The sequence below is a fragment of the Sceloporus occidentalis genome, unplaced genomic scaffold (genome assembly GCF_023333645.1).
Source record: "Sceloporus occidentalis isolate IW3139 unplaced genomic scaffold, rSceOcc1.0.p SCAF_4, whole genome shotgun sequence".
Classification (NCBI taxonomy): Eukaryota; Metazoa; Chordata; class Lepidosauria; order Squamata; family Phrynosomatidae; genus Sceloporus; species Sceloporus occidentalis.
Window position 1 is genome coordinate 122,389,725 of NW_028316984.1, and position 24,100 is coordinate 122,413,824.

The window sequence follows — 24,100 nt, forward strand, 5'->3', positions numbered from 1 at the left end:
ATTGAAGAAATGTGATTTAACAACATGTTGGCTCCTCAACTGGTTCTGTGAGTCTACTCTAGCTGGAACTAATCAATAAGATTCAAGCCCTCATTTCAAGTATAGCTGCATTGTTTTCTCCTTCTGTAACAGAGCACTGGTTTAAGTGGTCTTTTCATATCATATCTGCACTCCAACAACCCTGGAAGCTTCCTACACACTTAATCTTCTGAAAATTCTAGTTTAACATCTTTGAAGAATTACCAAATTGCATATTGTTGTTGCTATTAACTTGAAATTTGCCCCTGTCACTGCAATGTAAAATTGGAGGCTTCCAGAAAATACATCTTCTCAATTAACATCATCTTTTATTTTGTTTTCAGAATAATCTGTTGAGGAAATTATGCTCTGTACCTAAAGAAATTATGTAGAGAAACACCACATGATATCCCTTACAATAAATCACAAGTGCACTCAAAAACATTTGCGGTGGACAATGGAAGGACCAGCTTCTTCATATTCATCTTTGCTGATCCACATTTGCTGGAAGGTTGACAGAGAAGCCAATATGGAGCCTCCAATCCAGACTGAATATTTACGTTCTGGGGGTGCAATAATCTACGAGAAGGAATATAAAACAAAGAAGGGGATGTAACAATATTTCTCATTTTAATCACATTAGAAATTTCTATAAGGAACTGACAAAAGCACCTCTGAATATTCACTCCCTGAGAAAAACCTGTGAAATTCACAGAGTCTCCATAAATTGGCATGTGACCTGAAGGTACATGCAACCAGAGAGATGTCTAGCTAACCCAGTGATCCCCAAATTCTGGACTTCCAGGTGTTCTGGACTTCAGCTCCCGGAATCCCAGACTATTGGCCAAGATGGCTGACACTTCTGGGAACTGAAGTGCAAAATATCTGGAAGGCCAGGGTTTGGGAATCACTGATCTAGCCACATGTGTTCTGATGCTGGAAAATGCACTCAATGCAACATATGATCCACTGCCTGCAGCTGTGTATCTAAAGAAACTACAATGTTGTTTCCAAATTTGGGTCAATGATGAATCAACAGAACAATAACATTAATTAGTATCTCTGCTTCATGATCTGTTTATATGGTGTCTCTCTATGTAATATTTACATGTATTTATTTAATGTTGACTTTTCATATGTTTAGTTTGTTACCCCATAAAGGCTCAAAATGGACAACAACAACAAAAACAACTTAAAAACAGCCCTACTTATCAAGTGGAGCTAGCACAGTATATGGCTAATCCCATAAAAGAAAAAGAAAAAGAAAAAGAAAGAAAGAAAGAAAGAAAGAAAGAAAGAAAGAAAGAATCCATGTTAGCTTTAGACAGCCAAATCCATCTCAATGAAAATTTTTCATGATCCCCCTGAAAAGTATAGATTTGCTAGATTATCACACTATACTCTTTAGAACTGCTATTTGATGTTTACTGCTCTAATTCCCTACTGATGCATTCCAGGGTTTGTAGTTTAGTTAGTCTTAAGAGCTCTCTGGCTGAGAATTCTAAATACCCCTCCCTAAACTGCAAATCCCAGAATGTAAAAGGAGGCAGCTGGAGAATTAACGTGGAATAGCAGCACTATAATAGTGTAGTGTGGTAATCTCCTTGGGCTGTCATTGTTGTTATTGTTGTTGTATGTCATCAAATTGGCTTCAGTTTAAGTTGGAGTTACTACTAAGTTCCATGAATGGAAGACTTCTCTGAGCCCTGCTCAGAAATTGCAAACATCAGGCCATGGCTTTACTGAATCAATCCATCTGTCTTCTTCTTTTCCTCCTCTCCTCCACTTGACTGAGCCATCTTGGCACTACCTTTCCATGTTGGTGGAATTGCATGGGCCTGTGAAGTAATATGCTATCCTAACAGTGGCAATGCTAGTAATATGGCATCTCAAGACAAGCTTTTGTTGCAGAGCCAAACAATGGTTGCAATTGAGATGATGATACTCATCTGCATCTGGCTGTGGGGCATAACCAGAGACTTCTCTGATCCCCTGTGGTACTGATCCTGTTATTGTCCCACCAGTAAGTTGGAATTATCTCGTCCTTGCCCTTCATTTTGCAGTAACGGAAGAACCTGTTAAGAGCAAAAGTCTTTCACGCAATCACTGTCACAGACAGGATAAGGACGGGCTTTGCTCCCATTCCCCAAACTGATAATCTTTATACTCTGCAGAAGGCTGTCTTTCAAAAGTGTTTAGAAGCTTCCTCTAGCCCAGACTATTGAAGCCAAGCTCTTCATCAGAGTAAAGTGACAGGGAATATATTACTCCCTTGTTACAACCACTGGCTACAGGTGTGTTCCCTGACCTTTCCCCAAGGCTTAAACAGCAAGTTTCGTCTTGCCTCACAGCTGTCAGTGCATGTGCCATCGATGTTTGAAGCTCAACATGTCCAAGACGGAGCTTCTTGTCTTTTCTCTTAAGCCCACCCTTCAACACTCCTTTTCTGTCTCTGTGGACAACATTTCTATTCAACCAGTTCAGCAAGCCCGCAGTCTTGGTTTCATCTTTGACTCTTCTCTGTCGTATATCCCTCAGATCCAGACCACAGCCAAGGCTTGTAGATTCTTTTTATACAATATTGCCAAAATCCGACCATATCTCTCCGCCTCTACTGCCAAGATCCTGGTCCATGCCCTAGTGGTCTCACGACTTGATTACTGTAATGTCCTCCTGGCTAGGCTTCCTCTTTCTCACCTCCATCCTTTAATTTCTGTCCAGCATTCAGCTGCACGCATTATCACATCCGCCCACCGCTCTGACCACATCTCTCCTGTGTTGGCATCCCTTCACTGGCTCCCCCTCCCTTTCTGCATTCAGTATTAGCTCCTGCTGTCGACATTTAAAGCCCTCCATGGGCTGACCCCTCCTTACTTATCAGACGTTATTTCTCCTCACTTTCCCACTAGGGCCCTCCGTTCTGGTAGTCAAGGTCTGCTGTCCCAGCCCAGGATTTCCTCTGCCCCATCTTGGATTCGCTCCTTTTCACTCACTGCCCCTCACTCCTGGAACCTTCTTCCTCCGCGAGCAAGAGCCATCACTTCTTTAACCAGCTTCAAAACGGAGACCATCCTGTTCAGGGCAGCGTTCCCAGGCATTGCATAATTGTCACTTGCTATTTGATGTTCTTTTGTTGTCTGTTTTATTGAATCATTTCCTGTATTGCTATGTATTTTATGTGTATTATCCTACTAGAGAGGCCCCTTCCCCACCACCACTCCCTTTGTGTCGTGTCTTTTTAGATTGTAAGCCTGAGGGCAGGGAACTGTCCAATTAAAACGATTGTATGTACAGCGCTGTGTAAATTTACAGCACTTTATAAATAAAGGTTAATAATAAGAATAAGAATAATAGTAAAATTCACAGAGCTAGTTATCAAATATATATAATTTGGACCTGGTTTTCAGAAAGACTCTGTTTTCCTAGGTTTTAAGATTTTTTTAGAAAGGCCTTTCTCTTTGATTCACCACCATTGGAAGCATGTTTGACACAAGGGGAAGTTTTCTCAGTGGCTGCTCCCAGATTCTGGAACTCTCTGTCAAGGAAAGCTAGGCAGATCCCTTCTCTCTTGTCCTTTTACTGGTGATTTTTTTTTTTTTATTCAAATAAAGCTTAGACATTCAAACTGTGGTGCTGCTGAAGGAATTTTAATTGTCTGAGTGTTATTCTTTGGGGCATTTGTTGCCTTAAATTTTGTTTTTAATCTGATTTTATGCTTTAAATGTACAGTCAACCTGCCATATCCATGGATTTTTTTTATCCACAAATTCAAACATCCATGGCTTGAAAATATTAAAAATATATATGGTAAATTCCAAAAAGCAAACCTTGCTTTTGGCATTTTATATAAAGTACACCATTTTATTATGCCATTTTATTTAATGGGACTTGAGCATCCATGGATTTTGGTATCCGCGTGGGGTCCTGGAACCAAACCTCAGCAGATACCAAGGGCCCACTGTACTTGCTTTTAATTTTATTGCTGTTAGCTACCCTGAATGTTGCTGACAGAAAGGTAGTGTGTATATTTAGGGCTAAATCGAACTAGAGTCCCAACTTGAGTAGACTAATTAAATCAGAAGTGTTAACTTACCATTAATTGATTGATTCAATATGTCTACTAGGTGACATATGGATTTAAGCCTTACTAAATCAATTTAAAAAATCAGATGCAACATTTACCTTGATCTTCATAGTACTTGGAGCCAAAGCCGTAATCTCCTTCTGCATACGGTCACCAATGCCAGGGTACATGGTGGTTCCTCCAGAGAGCACATTATTAGCATAAAGATCCTTACGGATGTCAATATCACATTTCATGATACTATTATAGGTAGCTTCATGGACACCAGCAGATTCCATCCCTGAAAAGAAAGAGAAGAACAAAAATTATGGTAAATACTGATAATTAAGCAAACCACTTCCACCATGGGTTTATGGGGCTTTTTAAAAATAAAGTGTAAGCCAGTCTTCATCCTACTACTTAGCAAGATATCCATAGTATCTACCCTATACTAAGATGAAGTTCCTATATTGCAGCTTAATTGTTTTGTCTCTTGTAAGGCAGTTTTCTGAAGCTTAATTGAACAATACTTAATTGTATACTGTTTGTGAATACTTCACAGCCTATGAGATATGTGGACAACCAACATCAGAGTGTGATCAAGGTGACAAAAGTTATTAATGAGGAAGAACACACAGCCTAGAAAATGCTGCGGTGGTTTGCTTTTGCATTAGCCTACTAGAAAGGGCCAGATGCTGCCTCTCTTCTCTGAGTTAAATGCAAACTGTTTTGACACTTGGAACTCATTTTGCAGCAACTAAGGTATGCTGAGGACAAAGATGGAAAGTGAGGGAATGAAAAAAAAAACCTGGGATGTTTTAAAAGCAGCTGAAAAAGTGGAATGACAGAGGAGTAATCAGGAATGTCCTTGCCAAATTAGAATAGTTGGTTGCTATGGGACTTTAACTGCTTAAAGGTAACTTGAGAATCTGCTCACAGATAATAAATAATATATTATTCCCTGTGGCAATTAACATCATGTGAGGAAGACAACAGGGCTATGCTTGCTGGTTCCAAGTCTGCAATCTTCATATGGGTGGGGAGAAGGTCTGAAGGAGGGGAGCATGCTCTACACACATAGCTTCCCGCATGTAGGACCCTGAATGATTCACATTTCAGACACTTAAGTTTGGAAATGGTTTAGATATAGCAGTTTCTACATTTTATCTTTGCCCATTTCATGCAACATAATGCACTCAGAATGCAAGGTAATAATAAGAGGAATTTCTCTTCTTATTTAGTTTTTTCCCCCAGAAAATGCACTGCACATTTGTCAAGTTACAAAGTTTTGAAAATTACACTCTTGACAAATTACACACTTGATTACTTGATTTGATTCTTCCAGGTGGACAATGTGACAGCCTCCAGGGGATGCAAGAAACATCAAGTTTGTAACTACATGGCAGAAGTAAATCACTTTGACACCACTTTAACTGTCATGGCTCCATCCTGTGGAATCCTGGGATTTGTATTTGGTGGGGTATTCAGCCTGGTTTGTCAGAAAGCTCTGATGCCTCACCAAACTAGGGAAAAAAGGATTCCGTAGTGTAGAGTCATGACAGTTAAAGTGGTGTCAAACTGCTTTATTTCTGCAGCGTGGCTACACCCTAAACGTGTTATCTAAATCTCTATTATTATTAAGCTGAGGAAGATATCCTTCCTTTCATGGACTAGTGCCATTGTTATGAAAAGGTTTAATTTATATTTTTTTAAAAAATCTTGCCACCCTAAAAAAAAGGAGTGGACAATTCCAGTGGGTGCAGGGGTCAATTTTAGCCTATTTCTGGGTCATACCATGGGCTACAGCCTCCCATGAGTTTCTGAAATTTATATACATGGAAGCAATCTCATGTGGACCCTCCCTCTCTTTTTTTGATCAACTTGCATTTGTACTAAAATAAGGCAAATTCAACAGGAGTTCCAAAGGCCACAAAAACATCTTGAGATCAGAAAAGGCACAGGGTTATGGGCTATATGTAGTCCACTCTCTTGCTCTAAATGAAGCACAGATGACTCAAACATCTCTCTCTCTCTCTCTCTCGCACTCTTTCTCTCTCACGCACACACAATCTCCCTCCCACTCTCTGTATGTGTGTGTCTTCCATATTCTACAAAATAGACTCTTTCATACCATCCCTGTATAGGACTTTTTAAGATGGGCAAAAAGAAAGTCCTGTGAATGAAAAGCATCTGGAAAACTTCATGGGATAATGATGTGATTATCGTGACATTGTCTGAAAATTTTCACACAATCATGTGACATGGATGGGAGCAACCTGCTATGCTCCCATCCCTTTTGCCTGTCCGAAAAGGTCCACAGAGTCTACATGAAAATGGCAAGCAGATCAAGTAGACTATTCTTTGGTTATAGACTTTGCTGTGGTGATTCATTCTAAACCTCAAATCTTTCTCAGAAGCACTATGAGAACCAAATTAGACAGAACTGAGCAAATTTAAACCCACACGTGGTTAATCCTGCATTCCAGCCTCCAGAACAAAGTAAGAGTGAGAGTTTATTAAAAGAATATGATTGAAATGCAGGAAGAAAATAGGGTAGGTATATTAGAAGAATAACAAAGCAGCTTTGCTTCTATCCTATATAGCTTTAAGTAAACACAACATGCCTATGAGATCCATAGTAATTGAGAGAGATGGTCCAAGGTTGTATTTCCAGTGTGATAGGACAATGTGGCATGACTGGGTGAGTTGATGTGATGAGGCATGACAGCCTGATATAATATGACAGGGTGAAGTGACAAATAAAGGCACCTACTCCATATTTCATAGGATTTGGCAGCGTAGAGGTCAGAAGAGCTATTCTTCTAATTCACCAATCAGGAATAGGGCCTTTTTGTCAGAAAACTGCCTTTCTCACTTGCTGGGCTGAGAAGATGAGCTCTATGCTGCATCCATACTGCAGAAATGGTCCAGGTTGACACCACTTAACTGCCATGGCTCAGTGCTATGGAATTCTGGGATTTGTTGTCTGTTGTGGCACTAGAGCTTTCTGACAGAGAAAGCTAAACTTCTCACAAAACTACAATTGCCAGAATTTTATAGCACTGAGCCACAACAGTTAAAGTGGTGTCAAACTGGATTATATCTGGAGTGTGGATGCAGACCTAAAAAAAACATGGATCACAAGGGAATAGCTTCTTAAACTTTTTATTATAATCATTGTGTTTTAGCTGTAAGTTTGGATTTTGTCTATGCAGGGAGCTACTTGAGTCCCATGTTGACAGAAAGCTGGGATATGAATAAAAGAAAATAAATTTGAAAACCATGACTCTTTTTCCTTAAAAGAGCATAGGGTTAGTTTTAAAAACAAAAACAAAAAAGCATTCCAATTGAAATATTACAATCGACACTGAAAGAATTAACACCAGTACTAACCAATAGATGCGAACAGATATGGAAAACAAAATGATGGCCAACCGATTGGAAACAATCAATATACACCCCATCCACAAAAAAGAGACACAAAATACTACAGCATAAAAACATAGCAATAGTCTCACATGCAAGCAAAATCATGCTATAGCAATAGCAAGTACATTTCTATACCGTTTATCAGTGCACTTAAGCACTCCCTAAGCGGTTTACAAAGTGTAAGCTAATTGCCCCCAACAATCTGGGTACTCATTTTAGCGACCTTGGAAGGATGCAAGCCTGAGTCAAGCTTCAGCCCTTTTGCTGGTATTGAACTCACAACCTTATGGTTTTGAGTGAGTAGCTGCAGTACAGGCATTTAACCACTGCACCACCAGGATTCCTATGCTGCAACATAGACTTAAACAATACATGGAAAGAGAACTACCAGAAGTGCAAGCAGGGTTCAGGAAAGGCAGAAGCACTAGAGACCACTTCACAAACCTACAATAGCTAATGGAGTACAACAAGGAATTCCAAAAGAAAATCAGTATGTTTTATTGATTACAGCAAAGCCTTTGACTGCATAGACCATGTAAAGCTATGGAATGCTCTTAAACACATGGGAGTGCCAACACACCTAATAGTACTGATGAGGAATTTGTAATCAAAACACTGTCAGAAAAGAACATGGAGAAACAGAATGGTTCCCTATTGGCAAAGGGGTCAGGCAAGACAGCATCCTTTCACCCTATCTCTTCAATTTATATGCAGAAAATATTATATGAAAAGCAGGCTTGGATAAAGAAGAGGGAGGCACAAAAATAGGAGGAAGGAACATGAACAATCTAAGATATGCAGATGACACCATAGTACTAGCAGAAAGCATCACAGACCTAGAGCAACTATTGAGGAAAGTCAAGGAAGAAAGTGCAAAAACAGGCTTACTGCTGAACATCAAGCAAACAAAAATAATGACCATGGAAGATATTCATAAATTCGAATTCGGTTACCTCCCTTGACCTATTTAGGAAGAAGTTAAAAACCTTCCTCTTCCAACAGGCTTTCCCCCAGTCGTAATATCTGCTCTCTCCCCGTTGCACGTTGCACTCGCACTTTAAGCCAGCTAGTTGTTGTGTGTTTTTACCTTTTAGCTTGTAATTTTTAACCTTGTTTTTAATTGTTTTTTATATTTTCTAGATTGTGACATGATTGCTGTTTGTAAATTGTACATTGCGTACTTCTGTGTAACCCGCTTTGATCTACCAAGGAAAAGCGGGCTATAAATAAATGGTTTATTATTATTATTATTATTATTATTATTATTATTAAATAAATTCAAAGTAGACAATGAGGAAATAGAAATAGTAAAAGAGTTCCTGTATCTTGGAGCAAACATTGATCAGAATGGGGACTGCAGTCAAGAAATCAGGAGACTAAGGAGATTATCTCACATGTTGAACCTGTCTTTCTCCCGATGGGATACATGTGTGTTAAAGTGTCAAAGATGAGTCTTGTTGCATTTACCTATGGCCGCCCATCTGCGGGGATTTTCCCATCTTTGAAAAGCCACAGGATAAGCCCACCTGCAGATAGGTGGCCATGGATGAATGCAATAGAGCCAGTCTTTGACACTTAAACGTGCATGTATCCCACCAGAAGAAAGACAGGATACAGAGTGTGCAATAATCTCCTAAGAATGGGGAGGGCAGCTATGAAAGTACTAGAAAAGGTCCTCAAGAGCAAAGACATACAATTAAGCATGAAAGTCAAAATCATACAAGAAATTGTGTTCCCCATTGCCATGTATGGATGCAAGAGCTGGACAATTAAGAAAATGGATAAAAAGAAAATAAATCCATTTGAGATGTGATGCTGGAGAAGAGTGCTGAGGATACATTGGACAACCAAAAAGACAAACCAATAGATCATAGATCGTATTAGGCCTGAGAGCTCCCTAAAAGCCAAGATGACTAAAACTGAGACTGTCGTACTTTGTCTGGTCATGAGAAGACCCGGCTCATTAGAAAAGACCATAATGCTAAGAAAGGTGGAAGGAAAGTGAAGACGACCACATGCTAGATGGATGGTCTCCATCAGGGAGGTCATGAATCTGCAAGAACCGAAGACAGTAGTGGAGGACAGGGAGTATTGGAGATGCCTCATCCACAGGGCAGCCATGAATCAAGATCAACTTGAGGATAGTTAACAACAATGATTGTGCCTATTTCTTGCAAGACAACAGTTATTATTCATGCATCACAGTTCACTGTCTACTCTACAGGTAAAGTCTGTGATACAGCTTCTCTTACAGCATTCCCTCAGGCAGACGATTAGAACAGACATCTGTTCTAATATATGTGATATTGACCTAATATGAAGTGTGCCTTTTCCCTTAGAAACATAGAATTTTAGAGCTGGAAGGCCCATAAGGAATGCATAGTCCAACCCCCTACCCTTCACATTTCCTTTTAAGACACAAGAGAATGATCTTTTCCTGAGCAGCGCGTATGTTTTAAAAGGAGAAAGAGTGAGAAATCCCCACATACACAATTTAAACAACATACATCTATTTTGTATTCAGTTGCTGTACCAATATTTTTTCCATTAAAAAACACAAAAATGTTTTCCATAAAGCAAATTTGTGTGGTATTGCTCTATACTCCAGAGTGCCTCTTCCTGACTACAGGAATCCAAAATCAGTTTTTCTCTCCATCTTCTTGATCTGATTAATCTACAAATGGTCTTCCAAAAATAAAATCAGATGCAACAACATGCTGAATCTTCTTTTAGAAGCCTTTTCCCTCCTTGACTACACTGCCAAACATTCATGCAGCAATAATGTAGCAGTAGCATTTATAATCTCAAGAAGGTATTTGTGGATTATATCAAGAGTCCTAGCATATTTGAAATTAATGCATAACACTACAGGAACTTCTTTATATCTGTTCACTGCAACCATGCCTTATAATACAGAAAACAAGCCTAGACCTACCTATGAATGATGGCTGGAAGAGTGTTTCAGGGCATCTAAACCGTTCATTGCCAATAGTAATGACTTGACCATCAGGGAGTTCATAGCTCTTCTCCAAAGAAGAGGAGGAAGCAGCAGTAGCCATTTCATTCTCAAAGTCCAGAGCCACATAACAAAGCTTTTCTTTTATGTCCCGCACAATCTCACGTTCAGCTACAAATATAAACAAGTAAGGGGTAAGAAGGCTGTAGGGGCTATTGATTATTTATTTGTCTTGCATACCATTAGTCTTAGACAGCTACCATCAGAATCACAATTTTCCCCAGTTCTGAGCAGGAGGAAAAATAAGTCTGTTTTCCAAATGTCCACCATATTGACAGAACAAAGAAATCCCAAAGACTTTCCATCAAAGTTAATGGTACAAAGAACCCTATATTTTCCTTTGTTCTCAAGCTCTTTTCACATATGAGGTATACAATATATTATCTAAAAGGCTATTATGATATTATGGTACCTAAAAGGGCTTTTTGCTCTATCTGCTACTATGTTTTTGTTCTTCTGCTCAGTTTGTCTCCTCTTCTTTCTCATGGAAGAAAGAAATCAGTGAACAAATGAGGTAAGAGTCTGAATCAAGGGTGGACTAATTTCACTAGGGCCACAAAGCCACTGTTCCCCCCCCCCCCCCCCGTCAAATGCTTCAGGCCGTCTTAGGTCCAAGAGAGACCTTTTTCTGAATCAGGAATCTGATCACCTCCTGTTGTTTAACCAACACCACCACCCCAGACATAAAATGGTACGGGGGTGCAAAATATGGCAAAAATACCCTCAGGCTCCTTAGGGAGCATTTGAGGGCATTTTATTATTTATTTATTTATTTATTTATTTATTTATTTATTTATTTTTGGAAGAAGGTGAGGGTGCAGATTTCCCAGTCTCCCAGAGGTGCCCACCTCTGGTCTAAATATTTGAGCTTAACAGCAAGACATTTATGTTGTCTGACTTTTGCTCAAATGACATTTGTTCTTTATCTTTGTACCTCAGTGGGGAGATCACAGGCCCTTTTACCATGGCACACTGTGGTTCCACTTTAATTGCTCTCCATATGCCATATATTCTTTTCTTGTTTTTGAAAAGGCCAAAGGTCTACTCATTCTTTTCTCAGCCCTCCATTATGTGGTTTGAGTGGGTTTCTCTTTATTTTATTTTATTCTCCCCTCCCCCTGCTGTAATCGCAGTACTGCAACATTCTGATATCTCTCATTTTCAGTTGGTTGGCTTTGCTGCTTGGCCAAGGCACTTGTCCAGCAGCATTTACACATTCGAGCTGCTGTCCTGCTGGTATAGTGCTATCCTGAGGGATAGAATCTTAAAATTGTAGAGTTGGAAGAGACCTCAAGGGCCATCCAGTTCAATGCCGACATGCAGGGAGACATAGGACACTATCACATGGGAAAAATCGGAGGATTAAAAAGGCATTTTCCCAGGAAAAAAGTTGTGCAATTACAGTGAAGATTTTAAGATGATATCACAATCAGAGGGGACTCATCCCGAGAAGAACCAGGAATACTCTAGCAACAAACTATTGATGGAATTTCTTCATGGATGGTTTGTTGCTGGAGCATTCCTGGTTCTTCCCCAAGATAAATCCTCTCTGATCACAATGTGTGTGAAAATCTTCACCGTGATCATGCAACTTTCTCATGGAAATGCCCTTTTAATCACCTGATTTCCCCCCATGTGATAGTCTCCACAGTCAAAGCACCCCCAACAGATGCCCATCAAGCTTCTATTTAAAACTTTCAAAGAAAGAGACTCCACCACACTCTGGGGCAGAATGTTCCACTGTCAAATAGCTCTTACTGTCAGGAAGTTCTTCCTAATGGAGAGATGGAATCTCTTTTCCATAAACATAAGCCGCTTGTCCAGGTAACCTTTATGTTGGTATGTCAATATTGCAGAATCCCTCCTTTAAAAATAAATAAACCCATACCATCAAATGTGTAAAGAAGGGAAAGATATTGCAGCTTTCTTGTGAACCCTTCTCAGCCATGACATCAGTTTGTGTCCTCCCCATCCAACCAATGGAAATTGACAGAGGTTCCCCTGCAAAGAAGTCCTAGGGAAGGGAAACCAAGTAACAACCACACAGCACCACCTAACCATCCAATATCAGGATTAGTTGGAATGAGACATTTGCACCAGTAGCTAAACAGTAGTAGGATAGGAGGTTGTTAACAGATTATTTCAATTTTTAAAAAAGGTTACCCTGAAAAATCCTCCACTGAGATCACTACAACATTGTGAAATAAGCCTGGCCAAAGTTGGGATTGACCCAATGCAATTGCACTATAACAGCGTTGTGTGATAAGCACCACAGAGAGACCCAGTGTCTCAATAAGCTGCAAATCCCAATTCCATAGGATAGAGTCATGGCAGTTAATGGAATTCTAGTGCTGTAACTTGTGAAGTATTAAAAGGAATCACTTCTCATAGGAACCAAACGGGAGTAGGTGGGAGACTCCTTGAAATTGCACATACTAGTAAATCCTCTTTCTTATCTAATTTTCTCCCCATCTCCCAACCTAGTGACTTTGGCTGACAATGGATGTTGCATCAAGTATTTGTGTCCCTCAGCTTGGACTTATCATGCATTAAGACATTTATCGATGGGGTAGAGAACAAAGTGTATTTTGGCAAGATATCATTAGAAGCTTGGGGGGGGGGGTAGTACTGGGTTTTGTAGTTTGATTTCGTTTTATCTCATGGCCTGCTTTTTTTACATATCTATATTTGAAAAAATAGAAAGATGGCTATACTTTCTTTTAAAAAAAGAAAAAGAAAAGAGGGGAAAGTATTTCAAATTCTTCAGTTCGTGGATAACATTTGTAAAACTGAAATGCTTAATCCCTGCTTGGTAGTGCAGATCAAAGGGAAGCTTTTGATAGAAGAGATTTCACATAATATTCATTCATCTTATATCATGTGGAAGGGCAAGTTGGCTTTTAAAAGAAACAAACACACAATATTTAAGGGAGGTGATGATTACCAGTAGTAACAAAAGAATAGCCTCTCTCTGTAAGAATTTTCATGAGATAGTCAGTGAGATCTCTTCCAGCCAGATCCAGTCTCATGATAGCATGTGGCAAGGCATAACCTTCATAGATAGGTACATTATGTGTGACACCGTCCCCAGAGTCCAGAACTATACCTAGGAGGGATGACAAAAATGAATATGTCAGCATTCCTCTCTTTGTATGAACCTCACCCTGTCCTAGTCTTCCCATTTATCCATCTGCTAAATTAAACTCTTTGACAACAGCAGGGCTTGAAAGGAGAGACTGCAAATGACAATGCCTATTGTCTCCAGTCTAAGTGGAACTCTCCTCCTGGGAGGGGGAAATTGCAGGCCTATACAAAGAAGTATTTGCCTTCTGAGGAAGCATGAAAGAGTCAGAAACTGCATGGTATTGTTCTCTCTGAACAGATGCTAATGATAATGATCTTACATTTCTATAGCCTTTTATCAAAAGAAGAATCCCAAACAATCTGCAAAGAATCCCAAATGCTGATGTATAAACATATAGATTTCCCACCAAAATGCAGGTTTTTTTTAACGAACAAAACACAGCAGCTCTTCACAAAAAAGTATATTTGTAAAAGGGTCTGTATGCCCCTATTCTGAGAGGACCAAGATGGGAGGAGGAGGGACCAGAACTTGGAAAAAGTCTTTTTTGGGACAACAAAAACCAGAGCCACCACTGTCAGTCAGAATGCGTGGTGCTGGTTTGAGTGTTGATGATTCTGGAGACCTGAGTTTGAATCTCTGCTTAGCCAAGGAAACCTACAAGACACCTTGGGCAAGTCACACACTCTTAGCCTCAGAAAAAAAGTGACCTGCCTTAGGGTCATTGTAAATTGCATTGACTTGAAGACACACAACAACAACAACAACAACAACAACGAAAGCTAACTGGAGGTTTCTGGGAGTAGTCACTGCCCCCCCCCCCAAAAAAAAGCACATTTCCAGACTTTGGGAGAGACAAATAAGGACTACAACTGTAGTTTCAGAGTGCAGAACATACTTTTCAATGAGTGATGTGGAATAAATATGCACTACTAAAGCCACTAAAAAAGTTGAGATAACTTTTTTCCCTGGCTACTTGGCCACTATACTTATACTGGGCCTGTTGTTGCTCTCATATTAGTAAGATGTTAACTGTATTTTGATTTAATTTGTTGTAATTCACCTTGGGAATCATGCCAGGAAAAAAGCAAAATTTAAATCAAATTTTAAAAATAAATAAATTGGTGGCTAAAAGCATTATTTTCATATAGGTCTAAATCTGATTCTTTGACCCAGCTAGAGAAGGCCAATCAAATCAATGTATTTAAATATGTGTTGATTTCCCAAGTTTCATTCATTAAAAGGGTCTGTTCTAGTCAAGACATTAAAATATTTAGTTGTTGTTATTGTTGTGTGCCTTCAAGTTGTTTTCTTCAAGTTGACTTATGGTGACCTAAGGCGAACCTATCATGGGGTCTTCTGAAAGTACAGTTGTCCTCCCCATTCGCAGCCTTGGCACTCGTGGTTTCAATTATTCATAAGGCCAAGGCTATGGCTCCCTCTCTCCCTTACCGGCATCTTTCCCCCCAGTGCCAGGGCCTGTAATCAATGCTTGGGCTGTAGGGGCGTGGCACCATTGGGGACAATGGGGCTTGAATATTTGTGAAATTTTGTATCCGTGGAGGTGGGGGGCTGGGGGGCTGGAACATATCCCTGGCAAATCCAAAGGGACGAGTGTATATGACTCACCTAAGGTAACCCAATGGGTTTCCATAGCTGGGTGTTAATGGACCCCTGGTCTCCAGAGCTGTAGTCCAACACTCAAACTACTATAACATGCTTGCGCTCAAATATTCAGTTGCAATAAATTAAAAATTTGCTACCTTTTCATGATACCAAAAACATGCAGTTTAAGACACCCACCTTACTTTATGTTAGAGCCTGCCCTGTTGATTTATTCCTATCAGCCCCCGGAGAAGTCCCCCCCTTTTTTTTGTGGACAGTACATTTTGAACTTGTATTAAAATTTGTCAGCATCTGGGGATATGGCCTCTCATTCTGAAGTACCCAATGGATGCCTTCCAGTTTGATAGAAGAAATGAAAGAAATCAACTTTAGTAGCAGACAATATTAATGTATTTCCAAGATTTAAATGTTGATGATGGACTTCCAACTAAGCAATTGGCTTTTTGGCATAGTAGATACTAAAACATTGCAGAGACAGAGCTACTAAAAATAGGCATTATAGAAGGGTGGCTGGGTGAGTAGACTGATAGATTATTTATAGGTGGTTTGATAATGTATGAGTATAGAAGTTATAATTATCATGTTAATTTGGGGAAATAGGGAGGTAGGGAATAAATTTTCTTGTTATTGATGAATTCTAAAAATAATTACATTTATTTATTTATTTATTTATTTATTTAAAAAGATGGATATATTCCAGTTTGTTGTGTTTAGTTGTTATAAAAATACACTGCCAACAACAAAACGATAATAACAGCAATTCAAACTCACCAGTAGTTCGGCCAGATGCGTAGAGAGAGAGAACTGCCTGAATGGCCACATACATTGCTGGTACATTGAATGTTTCAAACATGATCTGTAGTAAAGAATGTAAGGGTTTTAGGTTATCTGAATACCACAATGCTGTTAGTTTGTGATTTTTGGATGATGTATATTAGCTGGAAATATCTATCTGTGAATGAAATGATAAACAGTTATGAACAGTACCTATCATACCCAGCATAAGTAATCCTAGATCTTGGAAAAATAGACATGGGATGGTTAATATAAATTTAATTGCTTACTTCTTGGGTGCATATAGACTGAAGAATGTAGTGCTCAGAAACTCAGATGCATTGTTCTGCAATCTACATTTTTACTCTATTAATTAAACAACAATTTCATTGTATGTTTACATTTTTATACCCTGGGCTAAATAAGACACATGACAAATACTGCTGTAACTTTGAAGACAGCAGAAAATGGCTTATTTTTGTGAAAACATTTGTAGCATCCGGAGATCTTTCTAGAAGTATTAGGCGACCTTTGTATGCATTTACTGACTACTACTAGTTTGCATATTAATCTATTAGATGCAGTATATGGAGTTTATCTCACCGGAGGGAAGCGCCCAAATCCTGTGGATAAATGAGGTTTAAATCCAGGAATATCTCACAAAAGTGGTATTGTTTTCAGATGACGTTGGGCTAATTGAGCATTAATGTGAAATTAACACGTGCAGAAAGTTGCAAAATTGCGCCACCTTTTACTTTCTGGAAAATCCTGAAAGTAAAAAGCAGTGCGCTTTTGCCCACTTTCTGCACGGGTTAATATCACGTTAATGCTCAATTAGCCCAACGTCATCTGAAAACATTCCCATTTTACAGGATATTGCCAGGATTTAAACCCCATATATCCACAAGATTTGGGCACTTTGCCTCCCGTGTCATGAACTCCTATGTTTATGGTAAATTCCTGTTTGATTTTTCCACCCCCGCTCTCTTCCAATATCACTTCAAATTGCAGCCATTTTTCTTTTTTCCCTCTCTCTCCTCAATAAGATCTTGTCTTTCATCATTTGCACAGGTAATTATAAGTAATGCTACCTTTGGCGGGTTACAGACCGCCTGTTTGGGGCGGGCTGTACCCGCCCCTTTCCCCGGTGTATCGGGGCCTCAGCGGCCAGAACGGCAGCCGCTGAGGCCCTGATCCACCGCTTTCCAGGCTGCAGGGAAGCAGCAAAACGCCGCTTCCCTGCAGTCTGAAAAGGGGTGTCCTTGGGGCTTCAAGCCCCAAGGACACCCCACGGCGGCGAGGAGGGGGAGAAAGGGGCCGCTTGGCGCCTTTCTCCCTTGCTTCGCTGGGCGCAGCTGTCTGAAGGCTGCGCCCAGTGAAGCAAAGCGGTGCCGCAAACCAGGAAGGAGCTCCAAAACGGAGCGAGGACGTCACGTCCGCACCACCCCGTGTAGAGGTGGCGCGGCCGTGATGTCCTCATGACGGTGGCCGTCTGGAACGGCTGCCGTCATTTTTTATGCGCGGAGCGCGTATTAGGGTTAGGGAGGTGCGGAAGTACCGCACCTCCCTAACCCTAGTACGCGCAGAGCGCGTACTTTCATGGCGGTCTGTAACCCGCCTTAATATGTTTTACAAGGAAGACTCTATAATTCTGAGAACGTAGACTCAAGTCTATAAAAGCTCATGCTATCAGCTTCTTTGTTTCAGTTAGTCTCAAAAGTGCTACAAGATCCCTTTGCATAGAGATTTTCCAAACAAACACTGCTATATCTTTTGAAGGAAGACTACAGTAAGCTTGTTTCATTTTTTGTAGATTTTGTGTATATGTGAGGTGGGATTGTTGTTCAGCTTCTGTCTTGTCAATTGAGGACATAGCTGGACAGCACTCTGCTGCTGCCCAGTAATGTTCTCTGCTGGCCAGTAAATGGCAGTATTGGGGAAAGTAAGGAAGAAGACTGGTGGAACTTCGTGTTATGTCTTCCTAATCCAGGATCTGTTAACTATTAAAGAGGCACCAGTCCTGGCAACTCTATCAGTATCTAGGGAAGTCTCTGTTGAAGGAAGTGAAATGAAAGAGTATGGATGTTCCTAAAATGTTCATCCCCAAAACTACAAATCATTCAGTTCTAAAAGTGAACATGTATTCTTTACAAATACTTACAAAATTTATGTAAATACATTGTCTTTATTTTTTGGAGCCAGCTGACTCCAAGCCTCCAGCCTGCCCAGAAACACCAAGGCAGAGAGATGGAGGGGCAGGGCACGTTTTTGACAATTGACAGCAGGAGGCGGACAATCTTAGTCATAATTTGCTTAATATTAATTTGCTTAATATTGTTTTGTTGTGGACTTGGGCTGAGGGGTTGAGATTTTCTATGAACCTTGTTTGACTTGTAACGTTCTTGTAATGTTCTTACGTTTTCCTTTGATTGCTACTGTATTGATATTGTTCATTGTTATTGTCTGCTTAATATGGCTGGGGTGCTGGGAAGGGATTGTTTTTAATTGTATTTTTTTATTGTACTTCCACTGTTGTTAGCTGCCCAGATTCCTCATTGTTTGGGCAGGATACAAATAAATAATTTAATATTATTATTTATTGGTATAATGGTAATAGATTTTCAAAAATGTTATACAGAATTCTCAACATGCCGCCTAATTAAAATCTAACAAGAAAACCTCTTTATTCTAGCTTTTATTTCCTGGCTCAGCTGAGCTGTCTCTTTTGGGATATGGCCTCTAAATTTGTTAATTCATAGTCTCTCCGAAATGAGCAGCTCAGCAATATATTCTTCTCTGAGCAAAAGTGGATGACTACCATTTCATTATCTCTCTCCACCTCTGAAGTGCAATAGGCCTTACATAGCACAAACCTATCAAGAATAATCTGTGCTTCAAAACTGAAATTGTTCTTTGGATGAATTCACAGCCTCATTTCTACAGTGGCAAAGAGGGAAATCACAACTTCTGAGGAATGATGAGGTACTTTTGCAAGAGAAGGATAAACAATAACTGTTCAGAGGAAGTTATTGATATTTAGTTTCTCTACTTTTAAGCAGGATCTTGAGTTTTACTGACTAGATACATCCACTTTCTTGAGTGTCTCAAAACAAACAAGATAACAAACTGTTATCTTCACTGGTAAATTGCATCAGATATCCACGAGCATAGAAAAATGATGTCAGTTACAAGGTTGTAAAATGTAGAGTAGGGGTAGGCAATGTGCTACTTCATGTGGCTCCCATGGCTGCTTTTGGGGCCTCTTGGATCCCCAGAAGTCAAAAACATTTTTTTGCTCCCAAATACCTCAAAATGACTTCTAGGTTGCATGTAGGGCATTTTCACTATGTCTGAAGACCTTTTGGACCATCCCTCCAGAATCAAAACATTTTTTTTTTCAAATAAAAAAAAATGTTTTGCCTCAAAATGACCCAACATGCTTTCTATGTTCCCTAGAGGGCATTTGGGAACAAAGAATGTTGATTTTCTTTTTCAGGAGTGAGTGTGGTGAGGGTGCAGCCCTCCAAGCTCTCAGTCAGGGGTGGGCACAGTTGCCCACCCTTGACCTAGAACTAGTATTATCTCCTGTACAGCATTAGTAGATATACAGGGCCTTAAATTTTGGAAAACCTATATAAAATTAAGCCTTCTCCCTTTCCCTATAGAATTTCCCCAAGGGATTGGCTGCTGCCTGGGAATGGTGATGTTGGGTGGAGTGCAAGAGACTAGAGAATAGATTCTTGTACTAGGTGGGGCCTTTACTCCTGGACTCCCCTTACACTGTCAAAAGTACTGGAGGGCTAGAAAATCGTCCAAATCTAGTTTTAAGATTCCACATCTAACCAGATGGGTGGATGAATGAATTAAATTCTGAAATTTCTGCAAGTCAGGCAGGACTTAGCTGACTGAACATTGCAAAAAATCAAAACAAAACTATAATGTACTAGAATAAAATTTATTCCTACAAAAGTGGAGTTTAGCTTTCCTTTGCAACCCAGTATTACCTGCTCATGCTATGCTATCATTCTTGGATTGTACGACTTGGGTCCAGGCTATTTGAAGGATTATACAAACCCACTAGAACACTAAGATCATCCAGAAAGGCCTTCTTCTCTGTCCCACCACCTTCTCAGGTGCATTTGGTGGGAACAAGAGAGAGGGCCTTCTTGATGGCTGCTCCTTCCCTAAAATGGCCAGGAACTCCCTCCCTAGAGAGGCAAGGCTGGCTCCATCCCTGCTTTCCTTTTGGTAGCAGAGAAAAACATTTTTAATGCCACCAGGCATTCTCACATTGACATGGATGCTGAATAAGGTTGTATAAGAGTTTATATAGAACAGCAGTTCTCAGCCTGTGGGTTGCGACTCATTTGAGGGTCAAATGACCCATTCACAGGGGTTGCCTAAGACTATTGGAAAGCACATACTTCCGATGGTCTTAGGAACCGAGACAAAATAATTGTATGGTTGGAGGTCACCACAACATGAGGAACCGTATCATAGGGTCATGGCATTAGGAAGGTTGAGAACCACTGATATAGAGCTTTTAAATTTTAATATGTAATGCTTTTCAACTTTTTAAAGTTGTTTAATTGTTTTTTAAACTTTGTATTTTTAATGCATTGTATTGTTTTAACTTGAACTGTTTTAAATTTTGGTAGCCACCTTGAGTCCCTATACTGGGAGGAAGGTGGGATGATGATGATGATGATGATGATGATGATGATGATGATGATGATGATGATGATGATGATGATTCATTTATGTCAGTGATGATATTATTGGGCTGGTTTTTGTTTTTTAAAATGACTGTATTGAAGCACATTTAGGTGACCATCTTCAGATTATTCAACGTTACATTGAACATTACCTGAGTCATTTTTTCTCGGTTAGCCTTGGGGTTTAAAGGAGCTTCTGTGAGCAGTACAGGATGCTCTTCTGGGGCAACACGCAGCTCATTATAGAAGGAATGATGCCAAATCTATAACACAGAGATGTTGCAATGATGGAAAATTTTGTTTGAAACAATTGTGTTGAAAATATATTTTTTGAATTTCCACCCAAATAATAACTAAAATAAATACATATTTGTTTATTTGTTCACACACATACACATACAGAGAGAGGTGGTGACTCATTTCCCTGAACTGAAGAACAAAACTGGACTGGTAGTCCAACAGTGGTGATGCAGGACCTCTACTACAACACCTAGAGGCATCAGGAAACCTTAGTGGGTGCTAGCTCTCATTTAGCACACAGCTCTCTTCTCTAACATCTTTCTGCTGCCCTCCCAACATTTGTTGCCAGAAGTGATTGCCTCACCATGTGCAATCGAGATATTATTATTTTATTTATTTATACTCCACTTTTCTTCAGTGATGGGACTCAAAATGCCTTACATTTTGACAATATTTCAGCTAACAAAATATTAAAACCAAGTATTAACAAAGTAAAAAAAATATTAAAACAAAGTATTAAAACTAATAGACTAGAAACCATACAAAGCATCAGCAATCCTATCTATCTATCTATCTATCTATCTATCTATCTATCTATCTATTATTTTAAAACAATTAAACACTCCATAGAGTTAAAACACTTCACAATTCATGAAAGGACAATATTATAAATAAATAGAACATAGTCAGTGAAATAATAAGGTCAGTCCTACATGCATGCCTGCATACATGCAGATGAAATATGCATTGCTGTTAATGTATCCAAATTTCCAGAAATTGCTCAATCTTTCCTCATGCTTTAAAGAAGTGTTATATTGTGTGAAGAAAAAAACTTACCAAACTGAATATTCATTTGTACATGATGTACATTTCATGCACCCATTGCTATCACAAACATATGAAGCTGCCTTTTAATCTGTAAGGCTATTGTCTGTCTAGTCCAATAATGTTTAGGACAGAATGCAGCATACTCCCCTCTGTTTACTTTTCTAGTCTGAAATTTAAGCTTTTCAGTTGCACTGGCAGCTGGTGGCTTCAATGTGAGTGTGATGGTAAACCCAGGTAGGGTTTTCATTTGTACTTTAATGAAGCTATCCAAGGCAATGAACTTGATTCCCACAATAGCTCCGGCATCTCTGACAGTTCCTTTAAAGTTCATACTAAAACCCAGAGAGGATTGACATGAAAGTCAACAGCTGCCACTATATATCCTAACCATTCATAGTCTCAGAAATGAATCAGAGGGGATAGTGTTGCTATATAAATGAGATGAGATAAAATCTTTAGATGTTTATGAGAACTTTAGATTGTGTTTGCTTTCAGTACCATGTAATACACTTAGGCTCCAGCAGAAATCTGTGAAGCAATGGTTCTGCTGTAGTGGTTCAGCTTTAAAAAGCTTTTATTTGAGCTTCTCAGAATTTAATGATTATATATAAAAGATGAATTTATCCACTCACAGAGGCTGATTCAATAGAAGTATAGTGTCTAGATCAAGGGAAGTAATAGTGCCACTATATTCTGCTCTGGTCAGGCCCCACCTGGAATATTGTGTCCAGTTCTCGGCGCCACAATTCAAAAAGGACATTGAGAAACTGGAGCGTGTCCAAAGGAAGGCGACTAAAATGGTGAAGGGTCTGGAAACCTTGCCCTATGAGGAACCCCTTAGGGAGCTGGGGATGTTTAGCCTGGAGAAAAGAAGGTTAAGAGGTGATATGATAGCTCTGTTTAAATATTTGAAGGGATGTCATATTGAGGAGGGAGTAAGCTTGTTTTCTGCTGCTCCAGAGACTAGGCCCAGGAGCAATGGATGCAAGCTGCAAGAAAAGAGATTCCACCTCAACATTAGGAGGAACTTCCTGACAGTAAGGGCTGTTCGACAGTGGAACACACTTCCTCGCAGTGTAGTGGAGTCTCCCTCCTTGGAGGTCTTCAAACGGAGGCTGGATGGCCATCTGTCGGGGATGCTTTGATTTGGATTTCCTGCATGGCAGGGGGTTGGACTGGATGGCCCTTGTGGCCTCTTCCAACTCTATCATTCTATGATTCTATGATTCTACAAGAAGTGTACAGAGTATAGTCTTCATGTGACTGTATTGTATCACAAGAGAACTGTATGCCCATTCAAATACTTCTTGGATGTTTGATGTTAGCTAGTTTCAAGCTGCCAGGTTACGGAGTGTCAGCTGAACTTTTAGGGAATTGCTAACCTTTTCTAGAAGGAGAACATTTTATTTTACTTTAGGTATAAGGTGGCTTCGTTATATATAAGGTGGCTTCTCCACCCCCTACCAGCAGATGCCAGAATGCACTGTCTGAAGAAGGAGGTGTTTGCCATGAATGCATTTAGCATAACACACCAGTAAACCAGGAATGAAGAGAATAGATTGGCAAGAGTCTGGCTGGTGTGTGCATGCATTTGGTCCATCATGTCTTTGGGAGTAAGGCTGGAAGTGGATATTACCTAGTTAGAAAGTTATACTCAGGCGGGTTACAAACCGCCACTTACGACGCGCTCCGTGCGTGCTAGGGTTAGGAAGGGGCGTGGTAGGGTTAGGAAGAGTCGCCCCTTCCTAACCGGCCCTGGCCGCAACACGCGCGGAGCACGTCATAAATGGCGGCACCCATCCACATGGGTGCCGCCATTTTGACATCTTGGACGCATAGCATCCAGACGTGTTGCGGCGGAAGTGACGCCGCGAGGGCGCGCTTCGCCCCTTGTGGCGCCACTTCCGCATTTTGAAAAGGAGCACCATTTCGGAGCTCCTTTTTTGCTGCGCCGGGAAGCCTCGTGGTCTGGCCAATGGGGCTTCCCTCCGCAGCGAATGGCGGCGGCGGGAGAATGGCCACTTGAGGGCGGTCTGTAACCCGCCTCAGACTCCTTTTTAATCAGCGGGTCCAGAAGTAGTTTGTATTCCTTCTCAACCTTTGCCTGTCTCACCCCTGTGGCATCACAAGGACCTGTACTCTTGTCCCAGGGTATGGAATGCAGCTGATCAGACAATCCTTAGCATAGCAACATTAAAAGTTTCTTCTAATACATTAGCTTTCCACATGCTGGTATATTTTAAAGTGGGTGCACTTTCAAGTAAGCTAGAAATGTTACAGACCTTTGAGATGCCATTGACCCATTCCTA

General features: G+C 40.1%; 1 protein-coding gene across 1 annotated transcript in view; it reads right to left on the reverse strand.

Annotated features, from left to right (window-relative positions):
- Window positions 1-385: 385 nt before the first annotated feature.
- LOC149314569 (actin, alpha skeletal muscle B-like) overlaps window positions 386-24,100 on the reverse strand; it is a 49,340-nt gene continuing 25,625 nt past the window's right edge. Inside the window, exons 4-9 of the mRNA XM_089521406.1 lie at window positions 20,876-20,986; window positions 16,006-16,090; window positions 13,471-13,632; window positions 10,446-10,637; window positions 4,201-4,382; window positions 386-597 (exon numbers count right to left, since the gene is read on the reverse strand). Of these exons, the coding sequence (XP_089377532.1) occupies window positions 454-597; window positions 4,201-4,382; window positions 10,446-10,637; window positions 13,471-13,632; window positions 16,006-16,090; window positions 20,876-20,986 (876 nt within the window). The 3' untranslated portion in view covers window positions 386-453. The remainder of the gene's footprint in view (window positions 598-4,200; window positions 4,383-10,445; window positions 10,638-13,470; window positions 13,633-16,005; window positions 16,091-20,875; window positions 20,987-24,100) is intronic.